At 36.3% G+C, this 21,427-nt stretch overlaps 4 protein-coding genes across 7 annotated transcripts; 3 read left to right on the top strand and 1 right to left on the bottom strand.

The window, feature by feature from the left end:
* The first annotated feature begins 549 nt into the window (after positions 1-549).
* Positions 550-6,781, top strand: LOC110911963 (transmembrane and coiled-coil domain-containing protein 4). 4 transcript variants are annotated; one of them, XM_022156625.2, is made up of 15 exons: positions 550-760; positions 919-1,000; positions 1,426-1,914; positions 2,004-2,169; positions 3,296-3,448; positions 3,527-3,624; positions 4,654-4,745; positions 4,828-4,898; positions 4,968-5,103; positions 5,199-5,258; positions 5,765-5,844; positions 5,945-6,021; positions 6,097-6,167; positions 6,255-6,312; positions 6,471-6,781. In XM_022156625.2, the coding sequence occupies exons 1-15, from the start codon at positions 579-581 to the stop codon at positions 6,603-6,605; spliced, it is 1,950 nt and encodes a 649-aa protein (XP_022012317.1). In that variant the 5' UTR covers positions 550-578; the 3' UTR covers positions 6,606-6,781. The 4 variants fall into 4 exon arrangements, with proteins under 4 accessions (XP_022012317.1, XP_035839847.1, XP_035839846.1 ...); XM_035983954.1 differs by having other exon boundaries at positions 3,266-3,448; positions 4,828-4,864; positions 4,952-5,103; XM_035983953.1 differs by having other exon boundaries at positions 3,266-3,448.
* Positions 6,782-9,966: 3,185 nt separating this feature from the next.
* LOC110913912 lies at positions 9,967-11,248 on the bottom strand. The gene is made up of 3 exons (XM_022158729.1): positions 10,719-11,248; positions 10,602-10,647; positions 9,967-10,458 (listed from the first exon to the last, which is right to left on the bottom strand). The coding sequence occupies exons 1-3, from the start codon at positions 11,246-11,248 to the stop codon at positions 9,967-9,969; spliced, it is 1,068 nt and encodes a 355-aa protein (XP_022014421.1).
* A 5,283-nt stretch (positions 11,249-16,531) lies between these two features.
* LOC110913911 (putative F-box protein At3g21120) lies at positions 16,532-17,587 on the top strand. The gene has a single exon (XM_022158728.1). The coding sequence runs from the start codon at positions 16,532-16,534 to the stop codon at positions 17,585-17,587; it is 1,056 nt and encodes a 351-aa protein (XP_022014420.1).
* Positions 17,588-17,947: 360 nt separating this feature from the next.
* LOC110913910 lies at positions 17,948-20,765 on the top strand. Its single transcript, XM_022158727.1, has 6 exons — positions 17,948-18,011; positions 18,429-18,608; positions 18,740-18,928; positions 19,023-19,259; positions 19,377-19,800; positions 19,895-20,765. The coding sequence occupies exons 1-6, from the start codon at positions 17,948-17,950 to the stop codon at positions 20,763-20,765; spliced, it is 1,965 nt and encodes a 654-aa protein (XP_022014419.1).
* Positions 20,766-21,427: the final 662 nt, after the last annotated feature.

Below are 21,427 nucleotides of genomic sequence, written 5' to 3'. Positions count from 1 at the left end.
ACGTGAGTTGGATTAATTAAAAGGTATTATTTAGGGTTTCCTTAAATCTCGGAAGCGGATTATATAAAAAATTCCGAGTGAAAGAGAAAAGCGTTGATGGGATTAGGGGGGAAAAACAATTGTTTATGGCTTAATTGATTGACACGTGTCTTTAAATTGGTTTCTTTTATTATATGTATAGATAGATATATATTTTACCGGATAAAGTAATAACAAATATTTTCTTTCTTCTTCGTCTTTTTTATATTTTATTTACTAAAGTATGATAATTGTAAGTGGTAGATGAAATACGAAATCTAAATTATATGAAAAGTGCCCAATAAATCTAAAATTGGTAAAGATTAAGATGCAATTTATTTTATTATTATTAAATAGATAAAATGCATTATTAAATATTATTCTAAAATACATTTTTTAAAATCTTATGTTAATTTATTATAGTTAAGGAAGTATAAGAAATTGTCATGTGCATTTAGTGAAGTCTTTTATTATAATTTAGATATTTAGATATTAGATATTATATTATATTATATTATATATTCAGTTAAATTTGAGCAGTTGAAATGCAAAGCTGGTAGATGTCGCCGACGTTGATAAAAACGAAGAAACGGGCGGCCGGAGCCCTATTTGCGGTGGCTCTGAACCAGGTTCAGATCCACCAGACTCGCCCGGTCGGCAGTGCAATCGCTTCCGATTCATTCTCCAACGACCGTCGCCTTTGGCTCCACGACTCCTCCGCTCTTCTCCGCCCCATTTTCAGGTCTCCTAATTCATTTGTCAGTTGATTTTGGTTACAAAAAATGATGATGAAAATGTGCCCTAACTGATTCTACAATTACGTGTTTTTAGACTGACGCCCTAACAATTGAACAAAACAGATAATATAGCGATTCCGTTTTCCATCTTTGTCAAAAATAGGTACCTAGAGATTGATAGTGCACACTGGCCTGATCTGGAGACAACTGCCACCAGTTCTCATGTCAAGAATCATGTTGGATCAGTATGTTACTTCACACTTATGTACATAGCGATCGCTATAGCGCGCTACGTAGCGTATTCGTCTAGGCTCGATATTAGAGTTGTAGCGATAGATAGCGACAACTTTTTTTGTTTTTTATGATATAAATAGCAATTAAATATAGCTATAAAATAGCTGGATTTTAGGTTTTCGTTAAATATACATGTAAAATGGCATATATACCAGGGTTTATTTGATTTAATATATATAATTTTTAAAACTTTTTTTTCTAGTGTATCGCTATTTAGTATTTATAAAATAGCCGCCCGCTATTACTGCTATTCGCTATGTAGCATACAGGTACTTTATCGCTATTTGTCACTATTCGCCATTAACAAGTATGCTTATGTATTACTATGAAAAACAGTCTTCTATTGATCTTATCTGAAAACCTTGATATACAACAGTTCTTACGAGTACTTGCAGAAGAAAATGATGAATCTTCTACAAAACTGGAAGAGCAGGAACTTGCATTATCCAAAGCTGTAGAAGCAATGGAATCAAACATAAGTACATCTCGAGAATATTACGAGCGGAAAAAAGAAAAGCATCGTGTATATGCACACGAGTGGCGGGAGAAGTTCTTGGGTAATGAATCAATGGCCGAAACCAAAAAACACCTTCAAAAAACAGAAGAAAAAGACTGCAAGTCACCTCATCCTGAACAAGCGCCTGCTGCATCCACCAGTGAAGTTGAAGAAAAATCGTTTGAAGAAGCTAAAATGATTGGTAACCGTAGGAAAGTGGTGGTTTTATACGAGCTTCTTTCAGCTTGTTTGGCAGATACACCTGGAGATGATATCAACTCTAAACGATCTCTAGAAGGGTATGATGCTCGTCATCGTTCTGCTTTGAGGTTGCTGACAACGTGGTTTGATATCAAGTGGATCAAAATGGTTGGTTTGTGTTTCTGTGTGGTGATATCAAGACATCAAGTGCATCATTGATGTCGTTTTTAACCCAAATGGAGACTTTTTTTTTACAGGAAGCGATTGAGGTGTTTATTTCTTGTTCGGCAATGGCTGTGTTGAAACAAGGTGACGGGAAAGAAAACGAGAACGCCTCGGATGACTCGTGGGAGAAGTGGAAACGTGGTGGTCTCATTGGAGCCGCTGCTATAACTGGTGGAACGTTAATGGCAATCACTGGTGGTATGATCCTTATTTTCTCATAGAACCGTATTTAATTGGGCTGATTATATAATAAGGTAACCAACTTTTGTAAACCGGAAAAATAATGAAGTTTGAATGATATGGATTCAAGGTAATCCGACCCGGTAAAATTGATGACGTGGCAGCTGAAGTATCTGTAACATTGACCATGCTGACTTTTCATTGTCGTGGTGCCTGGAACCCATTAAATGGAAGATTACCTTTTTTTTGGGCTAAAGTTCGAAATTTTATTGCAAATGCGGATCAAACAAGTTACATCAAAACAGAAGGTGGACGAGCAACAAACAGAAGATTACCTTAAATCCAAAATTTTAAAACTTTAATGGTTTTTTGTAGGGCAGTAAACGAACCGAACGGAACACGAACGGTTATAGAACGAGATTTCTTGTTCGTGTTCGTTCATTACAGATAGGACATGTTCATGAAATGTTCATAAACATTTACCAAATGTAAACGAACGCAAACGATAACAAACAAATGTTCATGAACATAAATGAACACAAACGAACGTTACATATTCATTTTAAAATAAAATCTGCATTTTTCATCAGAAAGATTAAGATTACGAAGAAACCACCAAGAATATGTAAGTACTTAACATAACTAGCCGAACATAGCTGACTTAATTATCGTAAACATAATTAACATAAAAATTAAGAAGTTTGTCAAGCTTTAACACAAATTGAAATGGTTAAATGAAAGATGTTGGCGGAGACTTATAGTATAACTATGGTTTCAAATTTTTAAAAACTAAAACCAATAAAATGAAATTATAACATAATAAAACCTTTAAATGAATGAACACAAATAACATAAACAAGCGAACATAAATGAATACATTACATTACAGAACGTTCACGAACATAAACGAACGAACACAACCTCTGTTCATGTTCGTTTGTTTAAGTTATCGAACGAAATTTCTTGTTCGTGTTTGTTCATTTATTAAACGGATGAACATAAACGAACTTCCCGCCGAACGGTTCACGAACTATTTGCTAAACGTTCAGTTCATTTACAGCCCTAGTTTTTTTGGTAGTAAAACTTTTGCTGTTTGATCCATTTGAATTTGCAGCTGTTGTATTACATACATGTTCTTCAACAGGATTAGCTGCTCCCGCAATTGCTTCAGGAGTTGGTGCTTTAGCACCTACGTTAGGCACCGTCGTGCCAGTAATTGGAGCCGGTGGTTTTGCTGCTGTTGCAAGTGCTGCTGGGAGCGTTGCAGGTTCTGTTGCAGTTGCTGCATCATTTGGAGGTGATGAAAAATAATCATAAATAATTAATTTATGAGTAACTTTTCTTTTTAATAGAAAGTTGGTTGATTTTGATCCAGCTGCTGGGGCTGGACTTAGTGGGGCAAAGATGGCTAGAAGGACCGGAAGTGTCGATGAATTTGAGTTCAAAGCAATAGGGGAAAACCACAATCAAGGCGTGAGTTCTTTTTTAGCCATTGTTCCAATTTCTTGAGGAACATATGACAAGATCCATATAATATCTTCATTAAAATAAAAATGAAGTATTGGCAAAATAGGTAATATGTCGAGAACTGCATGATGAACTTGTACGTAGTGCGTGAAGTAGCGGGAAAAAGACATATAGGCGGTTACATAATTGTCTTGTGCATAACATACAACATGCGGCTCTCAGCATATTATTGGCACTTAAATGAACGCCCTTCTATTTATTTAGTATACCTTAAAGGCTTAAAACAAAAGGTCGGTGGCTTGCCACCGACCAAAACACCCCAAACTTTAAACATAGGACCGAACACCCTAAACTTTCATATTGGACCAAAACACCCCTAACTTTCACAACTACACCCCTTCTTCTTTAAATAAGTTACACATTCATTTCTAACTTTTGGTAATTGACAACTTTAACCCTCCAAACTTTTCAACTTAATAACTCGACACTTCATTTTGTTTAAATTACTGTTACGACTTTACACTGCAACGTGCAACACATTATTATACTTTTTTTCTATCTATGCCTAGCCACGTTAATGCCTAAAATACTTTTACGACTTTACATCATTGTCTAAATTACTTTTGCTACTTTACACCGCTGTCTAAATTACTTTTACGACTTTACACCGCAATGGCCCAACAACCGAGACATACTCTTTTTTTTATCTATGTCTGATGATGTTAATGTCACGAACGTAACGTGTGTAATAAAATAAAAAACGTGTAATGTCGCGTGCGGGAACCGCATGTTAATGTCATCATCGTACACTGTAACCACAATGCTTATCTAGGTTACGTTGAGTTAGATCGGATACGTCGAAACACCGTTTTCATATGGTTAACGCATCACATAATGTGCCGCCAACCATAAACAACTAAGTCGTCGCCGCCGCCACAACGCGCAGCCTATGACAACAATCTAGTACATATACATTATATATGTGTGTGTTCTAATTACTTGTTGCCTTGTATTATGCGTCACTTGTGTTCCCAGAGGCTGGCAGTTGAAATCATGGTTGCAGGGTTTGTGTTTGACGAAGCAGATTTTGTGAGGCCTTGGGAAGGTGAAAACGATAACATGGAAAGGTATAGTTCACCTCTGTTAGTGTCAATCATTTGTACAGATAATTAAGGAATCCGGAAGTAATAGTTTCTAACTATTCTTCAGGTATGCGCTACAGTGGGAATCTAAGCATCTGATTGCTGTAAGCACTGCAATCCAAGATTGGCTTACATCAAGTAATATACCATAACCTTGTCAGCCGCTCCCGTACGTGACCGTATTCTCATAGTCAACACATGATGTAGGAATTGCAATGGAAATGATGAAACAAGGTGCTATGATGACAGTACTAAGCTCTCTTTTAACCGCCTTAGCCTTGCCTGCCGCATTGCTTACTCTAACCGATATCATTGACAGCAAATGGTCTATTGCTGTGGACAGGTTGCTCATTTTTTGTATCTCACTCTTCCAAATTTCCAGTTTTGACTTTCTTTGTTGACTTTCATTTCCACATTTGACTTTTGTAACTCCAACAGATCTGACAAGGCTGGCAAACTGCTTGCTGAAGTGTTGGTCAATGGACTACAAGGTAACAGGTAAGGTTATATGAGGTCATTTTTTTAGAGTAAAATGCCATTTTCGTCCCTGAGGTTTGGCTACTTTTGCGACTTTCATCCAAAGGTTTGTTTTTCCGCATCTGAATCCAAAAGGTTTGAAATTTTGCCATTTTCATCTGACTTGTTAACTCCATCCATTTTTTAACGTTAAGTCGGGGGTGTTTTCGTCTTTTTAAACATTTTTGTGATGATTAAAGGGTTTGGGTGGGGAGAAAGTCAACAGAGGTGGATCTTTATTTTCTTATGGTGTTTTTTATTTTAATAAAAAAATGTCTAAAAAGACGGAAATGCCCCTCATTTAACGGAGAAAAATGGATGGAGTTAACGAGTTGGATGAAAATGGCAAAAATTTAAACCTTTTGGATCCAAATGCGGAAAAACAAACCTTTGGACAAAATTTCATTTTACACTTTTTTTTATATATTCTTAAAAGTTTCAGAAGAGAAGTAAGAAATCTTTGATTATTCCATACTTATAATTTTCAGGCCTGTGACACTAGTAGGATTCTCACTCGGGGCACGTGTGATATTCAAGTGTCTTGAGAATTTGGCCGAATCTGGTCATGGTAATTGGGCACCCGTTCAAAAACATCGGTGTTATTAATACGGTTTTGGACTTTAGTAGATTTAGAGATACTCATCAGCAGCTTTTCTTTCGATTTGCAGTTGGAATTGTGGAAAGAGTTGTTCTTCTTGGAGCCCCGGTTGCTATAAAAGACGAAAAATGGGAAGCAGTTAGGAAGGTGTGAAGCATGTTCTGTACTTTTAATCTTTGTATTACAAGTCAGTTATGGCAGGTATGATGTACTCTTTTGCAGGTTGTTTCTGGAAGATTGATTAACGCTTATTCGACAAATGATTGGACACTTGGAGTGGCATTTCGAGCCAGGTACATCGTACACGTCATATTTCATTTATGGTATGTTATATTTTGCTGGATGGATTTTTGAAGTCAACCATGGTCAAATTTAAACAGTCTCCTTAGTCAAGGATTAGCCGGAATTGAACCCGTTGATGTTCCTGGAATCGAGAATGTAAGTTTCGTATTCCATTATCACCCTTTTTCATGTACAAGTTCGAATCTAGATTCTTACTAATCCATTAGTTAGCAGGGTATTGGTGGGTCCCCTGAATTTACAAAGAAAAAGATTTGGTCTGATGTATAAACCATGATTTGGTGTTGTGGCTGCAGGTTGATGTTACAGAAGTCATTGAGGGCCACTCTTCATATCTATGGGGTACCCGAGAGATACTAGATCGCCTTGATCTCGACGCGTATTATCCCGTTTTCAAAGTCACGCATACCAAGAGTCCAGACACAACTTAGTTTTGTGATACACACTGCCTTTTTCAGATCAATGGTTTATAATGGTCCATTTCTAGGTTGCTTGTGTGCAAGTTTGAGTAGTTTTACTTGACTTTCAATATTTTCGTTAAAATCAGAATTACCAAAAAGTATAAGTTTTCATTAGGCTAAATATCTGAACACAAGTTAAAGCATCATATTATTTGATTTTTTTTTTACTACAGTTTTTTATACACCTAGCCTTGCACTTGCAAGGATGTGAACCAACATCACAAAAGTGGAGGAAAAACACCATAATACCACCTATCATGTTTACCGCCTATCGATGCGCATGCACACATTTTTCGAAGTTCTCAATTCCAACATATATCGTACAAGTATGTTTACCTTTTTTTTTGAACGTCCAACATAAGAATCGCCGGGTACTCCGTACGCGGCACCCATTGGCCGAAAGGTAGCCCGCGGCAGCCCAACCTGCACGCACGGAGCCCCTAGCCCACCATGCCACCAGTTCCGGGGAAAACCCGACCCTGCACCCGCCCAAGGGCACGACAATGCAAAGCCGGTAAAAACCCGGGTGGATCAGGAATCGAACTTGAGACCTTTCGGTCAAAAGTCTTCCCTCATTTCCATAACCACTGAGCTATAAGCCCAGGGTTTTTACACCGGTGACTCACTACAAGAAGAAGATGGGGTTCTCCTTGTAACGACCCTCCATCGTGAGAATAAGTAATCGTTTTAAGGATAAGTGTGCGTATATAAAGTGAGAGAGTAGAAATTGAATCCTTAAACCTGAAGGTCGAGTCTTCTATTTATAGCTGGAGAATTGTGAAGGAGAAGGGTTGCCAGCCAGCTGTTGCTCACCAACTGTCCGACCAGGAGGAATATCCATTTTGTCCCCTTTGCCGTCATCAGGCCTGGAGGTGACATGGCGCATGGTTATTCGCTTCAGCTCAGCATCCTTTTGTACTGGTTGTCGGTCTGTCCCATGAAGATCTTGCGACTGCTGTTGGCGCCCTGCCATTGGTGCCACCTGTCGTCCTTTTTGTTTGCTGAGAGCATCTTCTTGTCGCCAGGTGTCCCTTTCCAGAACCTTCTAGAACCTTTTGAATACCTTTGTATCGCGAGGTCGCCAACTTGGAGTGGTGTGGTCCCGTTGACACATGTCCATATGTGATTTAGGACCGTACCTCAAGTCCCATCAGTCCAGTATGGCTTCTAGATGAGTTTATCAGTCCAGTATGGCTTCTAGATGAGTTTATCATCTGGGAGAGATTCTGGACTCATAAGAAGTTTGGTGTGTAGGAGTGACCCAAAAAGGCACATAAATTTTGGCGTACAAAAGTAAGGCAAAAAGGCGCATGAATTTTAGCGTACAAAAGTGAGCCAAAGAAGCGCATGGATTTTGGCGTGCAGAATTGAGCTAAAAAGGCGCATGGATTTTGGCGTACATAAGTGAGTCAAAAAAGTGCATGTATTTTGGCGTGCAGAAGTGAGCCAAAAAAACGCATGGATTTTGACTGAGGTTTTTTCAAGGAGAAGGTTTTCCAACTAAGGGTCAAGTTGTTTGGTTGGTGAGATTGATGTCCGACGCCTGTCACTGTGTCTCTGCCGGTTGAGGTGGTTGTCGCATCGGGGAGTGGAACAGTTGCCTTTTGCAGAGGGACGTTAGGGTGACAGGTGTTTTTTACGCCGATGTCAGGCGCGTGGCGACCACGCTTCGTTATAAGACATCGTTTTAGTTTCTCCCGCTTGACGTGTCGCCTCCCCATTGGTAGGGTTTCCCCACTTGTCGGTATGGTTTCCCATCACATTAAATGCGATGGGTATAAATATTCAGAGAACCTTGTTGAGAATCCCTATCACTTCAACTTCTCCTTAGCGATTTCCTTTCTTCTTCATCTTCTTCTCTGCATTTTATCATTTCTCTGTTCTTGATCTTTCGATTATGTCTACATCGATTAAGCCTGAGGGTTCCCGGAAGGGGAAAAATTCCAAACACAAGGACCCTTTTAGGGCCGATCAAGCTATTGTCAACTGGAAGGAGGATGAGTTTCAACAATTGTGCCGGACGTTCCAGTTCCCGATGAACTGGGTGTTCAGTTCCCGACTCCGGGGAGCACAACCCTTTATACTCCCCCTACATTGTATAGTTCTTTTTTCAAGGAAGGTAACTTCCGGTTGCCTATCACCAAATTCCTTGGAGAGGTTCTGACCCGTTATGGGCTATATATTTCTCAGGTTAGTCCGGTTGGTATTCCCTAGATCACTCACTTTGAGTTCATATGCCGGGCTCAGCGTTTAATCCCTTCAGTGGATATGTTTAATCTGTTTTACTATGTTTCTTGCACTTGTGGTTTCTATTCTTTCAACTCTCAAACCGCCAGTGTGCTACCGTGCAGTAGGGATCCCCACAACAATTTACATGATTGGAAACACAAATTCTTCTATATCCGTCGTGGTGTAATACTAATTGACATGCATTATCGTCTTGCTAACGAGGGCATTCCCAAATTACTTGTGGTTCCATAAGCTGATGAGCAATAGTACAAAACTCTGACCAGAACCCCAATTGCTATGCTTCAACTAGATGAGAAGGCTTTGGTGACTGCTGGTATGAGCATGATGTGGGCACCAACAAACCCAAGGGCAGCGCCTATCTATGGGTATAAGAACAAATGTAACCATTCCTGGTTGTTTTCTTCTGGACTTTTATCTCTATATGTTGGACCATTTATCTGAATTTGTTTTTGCAGTGTATGGACTGATTAATGCTTTGGATTTGAGGATTGGTAGTGACATGGTTACATGGTTACCTCCGGAGGGGGAGCTCCCATGGTTGGAGCAAATAAAAGATTAGTTCCATCACCCCACGGAGGAGAGTTTGAGTATCCATGTTGCCACTCCCACAGGGGCACATCCTTTTGCTTTAGTGAAGCATGAAGTCGTAAGATCTCCTGCTCGAGGGGAGACTATTCTTCTCTCGAGCGAGGAGTCTACAGCGTCTTCTGATGGTCTCATTCGTCGGTCTCACGCCACGCGTGCAGGTCCCCAAGTGCAGCCCTCAAGAGGCTCTGGAGCTGCTGCTGCTATTAACCTTGCGACCGTGGATCCTCAGGTTGCTGCCATTGAGCCGGTGCAGGAGAGACCTGAAGCATAGTTATCGATAGTGAACAGTGACAAATATCGACAAGGCACCTATATGCTACGTAGTGATAGCGATAGAATAACACCCGCTATTTTGTAAATAGCAATAAGGTAGTAGAAAATTCAAAATATTTCATATCAAGCATCCAAATATTGTAGCAATTATAATAAAAAAATAAACCTTCCTATAGTACCAAAATAGCTAATATATGATATGACTAATAATCTAAATCATCTACATCTTCATGTTCCGGCTCATCATCATCATCAACAACGCCATCCAATGGCGGCATAAATGTTTATAAGGCGCAACATCATTTTCTTCGATTTCCACATCAAAATCATCTTCATCTACTAAAGTTCTTCTCTTAGGCTTAGGCCTTGAGCTTGACCTCGATGTTGAGGTTCCCTCGCTCCTTTCCCTTTGACTAGTATTTCCACTTCTTCTAGTATAATAAACCGCCTCATTCGCCCCGACAGCCGTTGCAACATCACCGTATGTCAAATCTTCAGCCTCATGAACAAGGGCATTTTCTTCATTCTCTTCTAACCCCTTTAAAGCTCCCTTCAACCACTCATTTGGATCTTGTAGATTTCCATCATCTAAGATAATCAGGTCAATCGTATCACGCATATCATACCTTCTTCTTAAAGCCCGATTATACTTAATGTACACAAGATCATTAACCTTGCTTTGCTTAAGTCGGTTTCTCTTTTTGGAATGAAGCTACATAAATAAAATTTAATGAGTAAATAACTATTACGAAATGTTAAATACTAAACAAATAGCTTCTTACATGTTCAAATACGCTCCAATTGCGTTCGCACCCCGGCGAGCTACACGTCAAACTAAGCCCATTGATTGCAAACTTTTTTAGAGTCGGTGCCGATGCTCCATATTGCATCCACCACTCCGCTAATTTAACAGCAAAATAAACAAAAAGTAAGTTAAACTTTCGTATAAGTTATATTTTATAAAAGATATACCTGGCGCAAGCTTTGCTCACATTTTCTTTGCCATTGGATATCCGAAAAATCCCATCAGCACGTCGATATAGTAGGAGCTCAGTGTTAATCTGTATCTGCTCGTCTTCGGTTAATATCAACTTAGTAATGCATGCTTGTAACCCACTTATCACCTCAGTAGCATCCTCCACCTCTGGATTGTTGTAATACAAACCAGGATTAAAATAATATCCCGTTGCATGCAAAGGTTGATGTAACTGACAATCCCACCTTTTATCAATTATTTTGAAAATCTCCCTATACTTTGCTTCTTTATTTTTGAAAGAGGCAGCAATCAACTCCTTTGCCACTTTCATAGCATTATAAATATAACCCATAGGAGGCTTTTTCTCTCCATCAACTAAATGAAGCACTCCTAACAATGGATACCCAATTTTCACCGCAAAGTTTACACTGTTCCAAAAGGATGGAAACAATATAATATTCGCTATCCGTGCACCTCCCGTCTGCTTTGTGAACTTGCTTGTGTTCCACTTTTCGGAGGTGAACATTTCTTTTAAGTTTTGCTTGTTTACCTTGAAACAATTTAGAGTGATGAAAGCGGTCGCAATTCTGGTCTTCGCGGGCCTAACCCTATTGTTATAGTTTTCAATTTTATTTTGAAAACCTAGTTGTGTATTACACATTAGACATAACATAAAATACAATCAGTATTAAACTAAAAACACAATGGAAAGTAAACCAAAAACATAATCGATGACAACTGATAAAAGACACAATGGACAATAGACTAAAACACAATGGACATAACGTAAAACACAATGAGTATCAAACTAAAAAACAATAGAAAGTAGATTAAAAACACAATTGATAATAGCATATAAAAGATACAATGGACAACAGATAAAAGACGCAATTGACACAGACTAAAACATAATGGACAACAACCAAAAATCACAATAAATAACAAACCACAACACAATGAACATCATACTAAAAAACACAATGAACAACATAATAAAACATAATGAACAACAAAACAAAAACACAATGGACAACATATTAAAACACAATAATCATAGCCAATAACACAATGTATAGAAAACTCAAATATAACACCATCTTTATTGTGTCATAAATTGTGTTATAAGTTTTGATAAAAACGCAGTGGCTTGAACCAAAATTAACATTGCGTTATAAGTTTTGATAATAACACAATGTATAGAAGCCCTAGTAAAAACGTAATGACCAAAACACAGTTATAAGACATAATGATCTGAACCTTTAACACAATGCAAAGAAAACACAGTAAAAATGAAAAATTTTATTTTATTATTATATAGCAATATTATACTCATAGATTAAAAAAACCTTGTTATTATAGTGAATTTTTTTTTAAACTATCATCTGAAAAAGTTATGGTCGTTTTTAATTGATGGAATGAATTGACATGTGACTTGCATGTGAAGAGATAAAATAAATAAAGGATTCATTTTTTATACCTTTCATTATCTTCTTTTCTTTAAAACTAATCTCAAAATTCCAAATCTTAGATCAATGGACCAAAATTCTTTTTACCCTTTTTATTTATTTTCCGTTTGTATTTAATCCTAATCCGTGTGTGTTTATAGCATTCTTAAAATGGGCAATTATATACACTTCCTATTAACTTTACTAATTACATATATACCAAATCATAAAAGAAATAAATAAATAAATTACATATATTCTCTTCCCTTAACGGTATAAATATCAAATTTACCCATGTTAATTCATTTTATAATAAACAAATAATAGAATGACTATTTTACCCCTTTTTACAAATTTAATCAACTCTAACTAGTTTTTATGCCTTTTTTCAGTTTTTACCTTATCTTTTAGAAATTCTGATCATGATTTCAAATATGCCCACATTAAAGAGTAAAATGCCATTTTAGTTCTTGAGTTTTGTCTAAATTTGCCATTTTAGTCCAAATAGTTTTTTTTTGCCTCTAGGTCCCTGACTTTTCCCTTTTGTTGCCATTTTAATCACATACACTAACTCCATCCAAAAACTCCATCTTTAACCAGGGGTATTTTGGGGATTTTCATTTTAAATGTTTTCAATTGCCATTTTGATCCAATTCCAAAAAATCAAAGAAATTCCAAAAAATTCAAAAAAATCATAAAAATTCTAAAAAATTCTAAAAAATCCAAAAAATCCGTTTCGGCGCGAACCGTTTCGAGCTGAACCGTTTCGACCCGTATCGTTTCGACCCGAACCGTTTCGAGCTGAACCGTTTCGACCCGTACCGTTTCGACCCGAACCGTTTCGAGCTGAGCCGTTTCGACGCGAACCGTTTCGACCCGTACCGTTTCGACGCGAACCGTTTCGAGCTGAACCGTTTCGACGCGAAGCCGAATCGTTTCGAGCTGAATCGTTTCGAGCTGAACCGTTTCGAGCTGAACCGTTTCGAGCTGAACCGTTTCGAACCGAACCGTTTCGACCCGTACCGTTTCGAGCCGAATCGTTTCGAGCTGAACCGTTTCGAGCTGAACCGTTTCGAACCGAACCGTTTCGATCCGAACCGTTTCGAGCCGAACAGTTTCTAGCCGAACCGTTTCAAACCGAACCGTTTTGAGCCGAACTGTTTCGATGCGAACCGTTTCGACCCGTACCGTTTCGACCCGAACCGTTTCGAGCCGTACCGTTTCGACCCGAACCATTTCGAGCTGAACCGTTTCGACGCGAGCCGTGCCTCAAAACGGTACGGGTCGAAACGGTTCAGCTCGAAACGGTACGGGTCGAAACGGTTCAGCTCGAAACGGTACGGGTCGAAACGGTTCGGTTCGAAACGGTTCAGCTAGAAATGGTTCGGTTCGAAACGGTTTAGCTCGAAACGGTTCGGCTCGAAACGGTTCAGCTCGAAACGGTTCAGCTCGAAACGGTTCAGCTCGAAACGGTACGGGTCGAAATGGTTCGCGTCGAAACGGTTCAGCTCGAAACGGTTTTGGTCGAAACGGTACGGGTCGAAACGGTTCGCGTCGAAACGGCTCAGCTCGAAACGGTTCGGGTCGAAACGGTACGGGTCGAAACGGTTCAGCTCGAAACGGTTCGGGTTCGAAACGGTTCGCGCCGAAACGGATTTTTTCTATTTTTTTTAGAATTTTTTAGAATTTTTATGATTTTTTATAATTTTTATAATTTTTTAGAATTATTAGGAATTTTTTTGATTTTTTGGAATTTTTTTGATTTTTTGGAATTGGATCAAAATGGCAATTGAAAACATTTAAAATGAAAATCCCCAAAATACCCCTGGTTAAAGATGGAGTTTTTGGATGGAGTCAGTGTATGTGATCAAAATGGCAACAAAAGGGAAAAGTAAGGGATGCAGAGGCAAAAAAAAAAAAAAAACTATTTAGACTAAAATGACAAGTTTAAACAAAACTCAGGGACTAAAATGGCAATTTACTCCTCATTAAACGAACAACAATGATATGATCATTAACACAAAAGAATAATATATATCAACTTCAAAGAGTACATATACAGCAAAAAGCATCATAAAGAACCTATTCCAACTCATACAGTAGCATTGCAGCAATTAAAGATCTTGCAAGCAAAAATCATCATAAGTTTAACATAACTGTTGAAGAACATGTTTCCATTACCAACCCAATCCACCACTAGGGATTGTAACGGGTCAGGTTTGGGACCGGTTTAGGTAATCCCAACCGTAAACCCGGTTAGATAAGCTTGTCTCAAACCCGTCTCAAAACCCGTCGAGTTTCTATCAGGTAAATACCTGTCGGATATTGGGTATACCCGTTGGTTTCGGGTATACCGTTAATTTAAAAAAAAAAATACTCTTTGAGTATACCCAACTCACACCCGTCGAATATCTATCAGGTAACTATTAATCAATTACATTTAGCGTTATCACTTTAAAAATACATCAAATAACTATAATATATATAAAATAACATACCTATATATATATATATATGTATATATATATATATATATAGGGAGCCGCTAGAATGAGAACCACCTCGAGTTGTAAGAACCGCGAGAACTACACCCCACGGAGCGCCGTTCGCCATGATTTTTTTTTACAAGTAGATGTGTATATTATAAACACAACCGTAAAAAATCATGGCGAACGGCGCTCCGTGGGGTGTAGTTTTTTACACCACAAGTTTGGTGAAAAAAAAGAAAAAAGAAAAAAAAATTAAAAAACACCAAACTTGTGGTGTAAAAAACTACACCCCACGGAGCGCCGTTCGCCATGATTTTTTACGGCTGTGTTTATAATACACACATCTACTTGTAAAAAAAAATCATGGCGAACGGCACTCCGTGGGGTGTAGTTCTCGCGGTTCTTACAACTCGGGATGGTTCTCATTCTAGCAGCCCCCTATATATATATATATATATATATATATATATAGGGGGAAGATCAAATGAGAAGAAAATTATTCAAAGAAGAAATGACATATTGGTAAAATACTAATTCATTTATAACTCATCTCATTAATTTTTCTCTCTTTAATTAATTAGTCAACTACTCATTAATTATCCTACATATAATCTACAAAATCTGCACATATCAAAATTTTCCTACATATACCATACACATTATAGAATTTTATCTTACAAGCGTCGAAATATATCCTACACACCTCGTAATTTATCTTACACGCATTGTAATTTATTCTACACTTTAAATTAAGTTGTTTTTTAATTTAAAAAAATATATATATTTTAAAAAGGAGTTACAAATTTAATTTACTTAGTTATTAAAGAGAAAGAATACAAATTAATTATCTATGTAAGTTTACCAATATACCCTTAAAGTAAAATTAAATACAAATATTAAATGAAATAAAATTTCTTCTTACAAAGAATTTCTTTTCATTTGAACCCTCCACACACACACACACACACATATATACATATAGGAGGGTTATCTTGAGAACGCTAAATATTACAAGAACTGTGAGAACGAATAAAAACAATAATCAAAACCAATTTTTTAATACAAACTTCATTTTAATTAAAATACAACATCAAAAAAAGAATTTACAACATCAAATAATTCATTTCTCATCTCAAAATTAATTTTATTAGAATTTTTACACATGTGTAAATTTAACAAATTTACACATGTGTAAATGGCAAACTTTTATTACTTTACTATGGTTTAGTTTATTTAGATGTTTTGTAATGATACCAAGAACTTATTTTGTAATAGGTTCAATGTTGTTAGTGTTCGATATGTCTATTTTAGTAGGTATTTACAATATTCATATTTCCACAATACAATTTAGTTATTTAACTGGAAAGATGTGATCAATCTCATTTTCCTTTAAAAAATATTGAATATAAGGTAAGAAAATTTATTTATGGAAATCATTATTACAATTTAATCACTTCCAAAACTAACATATTACATTAATATATTTCCATTTTTTTGTATATTATATCTCTATATATTGATATAGAGTTGTTTCAATTTCTTAGTTCTATATCACCCTTTCATTTCATATTGGCTGATTCAATAAGAATTGATCAAAACACGTTTATTCCGTTGCTAATTTACTCCTGGTTATTCAACCTTTGAACTCGGTTAGTTTGTTCACTTTCTATTTTAATGTATTGTTATTCTAATGATTTAACATTTTATTTCAACATGTATGTTTTTTTTCACAATATTTGTTTTCGCATACTATCACTCACTTAAGTTAATTGGTGTGATTATAATGTATCCATATAGTACTATATATATAGATATATACACAAGTCATCATTGTTCTGTATTTCATATTTTTTTCCTTCCGATGTAGTTCAGATCATGGAAGCTATTGATTTTGACACCTTAGTCGTTGAAGTTTTGTCTAGGCTCCCTGCAAAATCAATTTGTCGATTCAAATATGTTTGTAAAGCATGGTGTGCAGAATTATCAAGTAATCAGTTTGCCATTTTGCATTGTGTATGCCTTAATAAATCTAAAAATCGGAAGCTAATATCTTTGAATGATATGTCAATAGATGTTGATAACGTAATCAGTGGCAAGATTGAATTTGGTTCAACGAAAAGTATATGTTTTCCTTTCGAGACTCCACCACTGTCATTACGTTTTCTTTTTTCTCTCGACGGACTTTTATTAGTTTACTGTATTAGAAAACTTATCCTTTGGAATCCAACTACTAATTGGTATACTATTTTATCTGAAGACTACCCTATACATAGATACGCTCACGAATATGATACTGGCGCTATCTACTACGATCAATCTAACGACCTTAAAGTACTCCACATCAAGCGTCGATACAATAATGTATTTGCAAGTGTCTATTCTCGACGTTTTGGTATATGGAGAGATGTCGAATTCATCAATTCAACTAACTTTGGTTCAAGTTCTTATGCGTGGTCTGTTGGAACACTATCCGCTAAGACTGTATACTTCATTGTTTCACAATGTTGGTGGGTAATTGGAAAGAAGTTTATAGTTGCTTTTGATGTTTTATCTGAAACATTCAAACTTATTAATTTTCCTTTGACTAGAGATCTTATTCCTAGCCAAGGGCATCTTATCACATTAAATCGGAATATTCACATGTTTGTTGTTTCCGAACCTGAAGAGCTTATTGTTGAACTCTTCAAACTCGAAGGTGAAGTATGGCATAAGGTTATATCTTTTCAGAATTCTCAAACAGTTTCTTTCCAAAGTAGGCGGCACCAACCACATATAATGGAGTACAACACATGGATTTTAATGAGTGATTGGGGACATATGGTTACCGTTAAACTAACGGACGAAGAGTTGCATTATTTACAAGATGTTGATACATTTAACGGAGTTAATGGAGCGTTATTTATAGAGACTATTATTCCTCCTTTTAGTTAGAAGTTTATATAATTTGTTTTGGTTCTGTTTTTATTGTTCCCAAGTACTCACTTTATTATATAATTTATTTGTTTTATTTTGTTTTTAGAAATTATTATTTTTTCATATTATTTTTTGTTCATTAATGTGAATTCATTCTATTGTTGATATACACTGGTGTGCAACTGCTTTTTGTTTATATCTGTTTACATAAATTTTATGATTTATGAGTCCGTATAAAATATTGATCGATGTACACAATTACCACCATAATGGTTTGTTACAGTTTATATATGAATCTTGATTGATTAAATATTACTTAACATGTGATCCAACATACCAACTCTTTAATGTAACACTTTTTTTTTTAAATTCCCAGCAATGCCTAAACGACCAAAGATTGACTCCGTATACAATGATATTGATAAAGAAAACACTCAGGATGGTAAGTTATTTAAAGTTTTACAGTTTTTTTCCTGCTCAATTATTTGATTATATATATATATATATATATATATATATATATTTTATCCGCAGTTCACCGAAATGGAAACACATCCTCCGACATTGTTAACGGTATAACACTAATTATTTCATTGTCCATTTCGATTATTTGACGCCTACTTAGTTAGCTAACTATTATGCTCGAATTGTTTATTAATTCTTCCATTTTTTTATTTATGTCTCTTCAAAGTTCGACGAGGCAGAATACCTTTATCAAGCATAACGAATGGTATTATTTTAACTATATATTTTTATAACAAACTGAAAATTATCCTTTCCTTATCTACAACTAACTATTCTGATTTGTTATTGTTTGTTTATTATAATTTTTGTCAATATGTCTACGATTTTCTGTTAGCTGTCCTCCCAATTGTTACTCGAGACGAGGCATCTCATAGAAGAAAATTAAGAAAATTATACTTGGATAATAAGAGATCAAATGGGGGAACTACATCGCCATCCCTCAATATTGTATCCACCAATATTAATTCCACTTCCACTCCGTGTGTTACACAACATTGTCCAGTTTCACCTGATGGTATGTTATTTTAGACGCTATACATTGGTTTAATTTTTTGTATATTATTTTAATTACGTTTAGAAATAATTAACTTTTTTATAAGTACGTGACAATGAATTTATTTGGGGTGGTTTAATATTTTCTATTAGTGACTCTGATTCTACAAAACAAGGATAGAGATAGCATGCGATTACCTAGATCTATTATTGACAAAAGAAGATCTACTACCATAGGTGTTACATCGGATAACATAGTCAACAAAATTGGTTGTCACAATTTTGAATCCACTCCTGATGTGGCTAATAATGTTACTCCAAGTCCGTCAAGTATGGTAACAAGTAAGTAATTTTTTAATTTAATGTTTTTATATTTTTTTATGTTTGTATTGTTTTGCATCGATATTTTGAGTATGCTTTTTGTCAATTGTACTAGGTAACATTAGTTGTAGTACCAGCAATCGGGCAACGAGAGAAAATGGTTTTCGAATTAATATTTCAACTGGCATCACATCAACCACCTGCACATCATCATTGAACTGTAATTTGCAAAGGCTATCATCTGGGAAACGTAAGTTGGTATCCAAACCACGTATTTCATCTCCTATACCAATGATCGACTTGACCACAGAGGAAACCGTAGAACGAGATCCTTATAAAGGTGTTTCCACAGGTTAGGTTTGGTGATAAGTAGTGCTACATAGTGTAAAAATACCAAGTCTTAAATACGTATATCTTATTATTGTAATGAATGTTGTATATATAACTCTAATGTTGTATGTTTTAACAGATTATTTGGATCATGGTGATCAAGTTATTACTTGTGAAGTTTGTTATGCAAAGTTATGGGATGCAGAGAAAGGAAGCGGAAGAAAAGAAGGTGGCAAAATATGTCATATGTTATGTTGTGGTTATACCAAAGTTGTGTTACCTGATTACAAATCTGCGACACCTTATTATAAAAGTCTATTCATGTCCAATGACAATGAAAGCAGGCACTTTTTGAAGAACATTCGACGTTACAATTCTATGTTCGCGTTTACGTCAATGGGTGGTAAGGTTGACCAAACCGTTAATACTGGTAATGCTCCTTTTTGCTACAGAATTAGTGGTGAAAATAATCATTCTATTGGTAGTCTTGTGCCAGAAAACAGAGGGAAACCTAAATTTTGTCAGTTATACATATACGATACTGAAAATGAGTTGGCAAACAGGCAATCAGTTTTTAGGTACCATGCATGAACTAATTTTTTTAATAACATTTATTTTAAGTATATATTTACTTACTATTTCAATTTTATGAAACAGGTCTTCAGACAATGCTTCCTCATCAACCTCTTCAGACGAAACTGATAATAAGCTGATACAACAAATCAAAGCAAAGTTGGATGCCAACAATGTGCTTGTGAAAATTTATAGGATGGTTAGAGATTGCTTCCAACAGAATCCTAATACTACTTTAAAGCTTCGCCTTATTGGGAAAAGAGAACAAGATGGTCGGACTTATAACTTACCTACTTCCTCCGAGGTTGCTGCTCTTATTGTTGGAGATATTGATAACGCTCTTGAGAATAGAGATATCGTTGTCGAGACACAAACAGGGTCATTAAAAAGAATAAGTGAGTTGCATCCTTCCTATCTTGCACTTCAGTATCCTATTTTGTTCCCATATGGAGACGACGGTTACAGAATTGACATACCCCATAGGGGTGTCATTGATGTTACTAACAAGAAACGTTCGAATTGTACAATGAGAGAGTTTTTTGCGTATCGTGTACAAGATCGTAGTAACCAGTTTTCATTGATTCTAAATTCTCGACGGTTATTCCAACAGTTCTTGGTTGATGCTTATACGATGATTGAGAGCGAGCGACTTAACTTTATAAGATTTCAGCAACATGATCCCAGGTCTGATACATACGAGAATATCCGAAAACTAAGATATAACGGCCAACAAGATTTGTCTAAGGTTGGAAAACGTATTTTCCTTCCATCTTCGTTTACAGGCGGGTCACGATATATGATGCAAAACTATCTTGACGCTATGGCCATTTGTAAATGGTATGGTTATCCCGACTTTTTTATAACCATTACCTGCAATCCCAAGTGGCCGGAGGTTCAAAGGTTTCTTAAGGACACAAATCTTAATCCGGAGGATAGGCCTGATATTTTATCGTGAATCTTAAAAATAAAGCTGGATGCAATTTGTAAAGATTTGAAAGACCGTCATTTGTTTGGAAAAGCTTCAGCTGGTATGTTATTAAATTTACTTTTTTGAACATGATCTCAATGATAAGTAACAGTTTCTTACCTTTTTGTGTAGTTGTTTACACTATTGAGTTTTAGAAGCGAGGATTGCCTCATGCGCATATGTGCTTATTCATGGAGAATGATTACAAACTTCCAACTGTAGACCATGTTGATCAGTTTATTTTTGAAGAAATCCCTGATATAAACCAAGACCCGGAACTATATACGCTTGTGAAAGACCATATGATTCATGGTCCATGTGGTAACGCTAGAATGAGTTCTCCATGTATGGTTGATAGAAAATGTTCGAAAGGTTTTCCCAAGAAATTTCAAGATCACTCAACCTTGGATTGTAACGGATTTCCCTTATACAGAAGAAGAGATGACGGTTCCTTCGTTTTTAAAAAATAGAATTGAGTTAGACAACAGAAGTGTTGTACCTTACAACAAAAAACTTTTGAAAAGATATCAGGCGCATATAAACGTTGAATGGTGCAACCAAGCGGCGTCAATAAAGTATTTGTTCAAATATATTAATAAAGGTCTTGATAGAGCAACAGTTGCTGTGGTTCCGAGCAATAATGAAAACGA

This window comes from Helianthus annuus, chromosome 15, assembly GCF_002127325.2.
Source record: "Helianthus annuus cultivar XRQ/B chromosome 15, HanXRQr2.0-SUNRISE, whole genome shotgun sequence".
NCBI lineage: Eukaryota > Viridiplantae > Streptophyta > Magnoliopsida > Asterales > Asteraceae > Helianthus > Helianthus annuus.
This window is presented reverse-complemented; position numbering and strand designations above follow the sequence as displayed.

What these genes read in the sequence shown, in the direction of transcription:
- LOC110911963 (XM_035983953.1), top strand. Translation starts at nt 579, where the DNA reads ATGTCGCCGACGTTGATAAAAACGAAGAAACGGGCGGCCGGAGCCCTA. An exon ending in TGGTCTATTGCTGTGGACAG is followed by an intron (nt 5,104 to 5,198) that starts GTTGCTCATTTT and finishes TAACTCCAACAG; the next exon opens with ATCTGACAAGGCTGGCAAAC. An exon ending in AATGGGAAGCAGTTAGGAAG is followed by an intron (nt 6,022 to 6,096) that starts GTGTGAAGCATG and finishes ACTCTTTTGCAG; the next exon opens with GTTGTTTCTGGAAGATTGAT.
- LOC110913912 (XM_022158729.1), bottom strand. Translation starts at nt 11,248, where the DNA reads ATGTTCACCTCCGAAAAGTGGAACACAAGCAAGTTCACAAAGCAGACG. An exon ending in GTGAGCAAAGCTTGCGCCAG is followed by an intron (nt 10,648 to 10,718) that starts GTATATCTTTTA and finishes CTGTTAAATTAG; the next exon opens with CGGAGTGGTGGATGCAATAT. An exon ending in TCGGCACCGACTCTAAAAAA is followed by an intron (nt 10,459 to 10,601) that starts GTTTGCAATCAA and finishes TTATTTATGTAG; the next exon opens with CTTCATTCCAAAAAGAGAAA.
- LOC110913911 (XM_022158728.1), top strand. Translation starts at nt 16,532, where the DNA reads ATGGAAGCTATTGATTTTGACACCTTAGTCGTTGAAGTTTTGTCTAGG.
- LOC110913910 (XM_022158727.1), top strand. Translation starts at nt 17,948, where the DNA reads ATGCCTAAACGACCAAAGATTGACTCCGTATACAATGATATTGATAAA. An exon ending in TCCGTCAAGTATGGTAACAA is followed by an intron (nt 18,929 to 19,022) that starts GTAAGTAATTTT and finishes CAATTGTACTAG; the next exon opens with GTAACATTAGTTGTAGTACC. An exon ending in TTATAAAGGTGTTTCCACAG is followed by an intron (nt 19,260 to 19,376) that starts GTTAGGTTTGGT and finishes ATGTTTTAACAG; the next exon opens with ATTATTTGGATCATGGTGAT.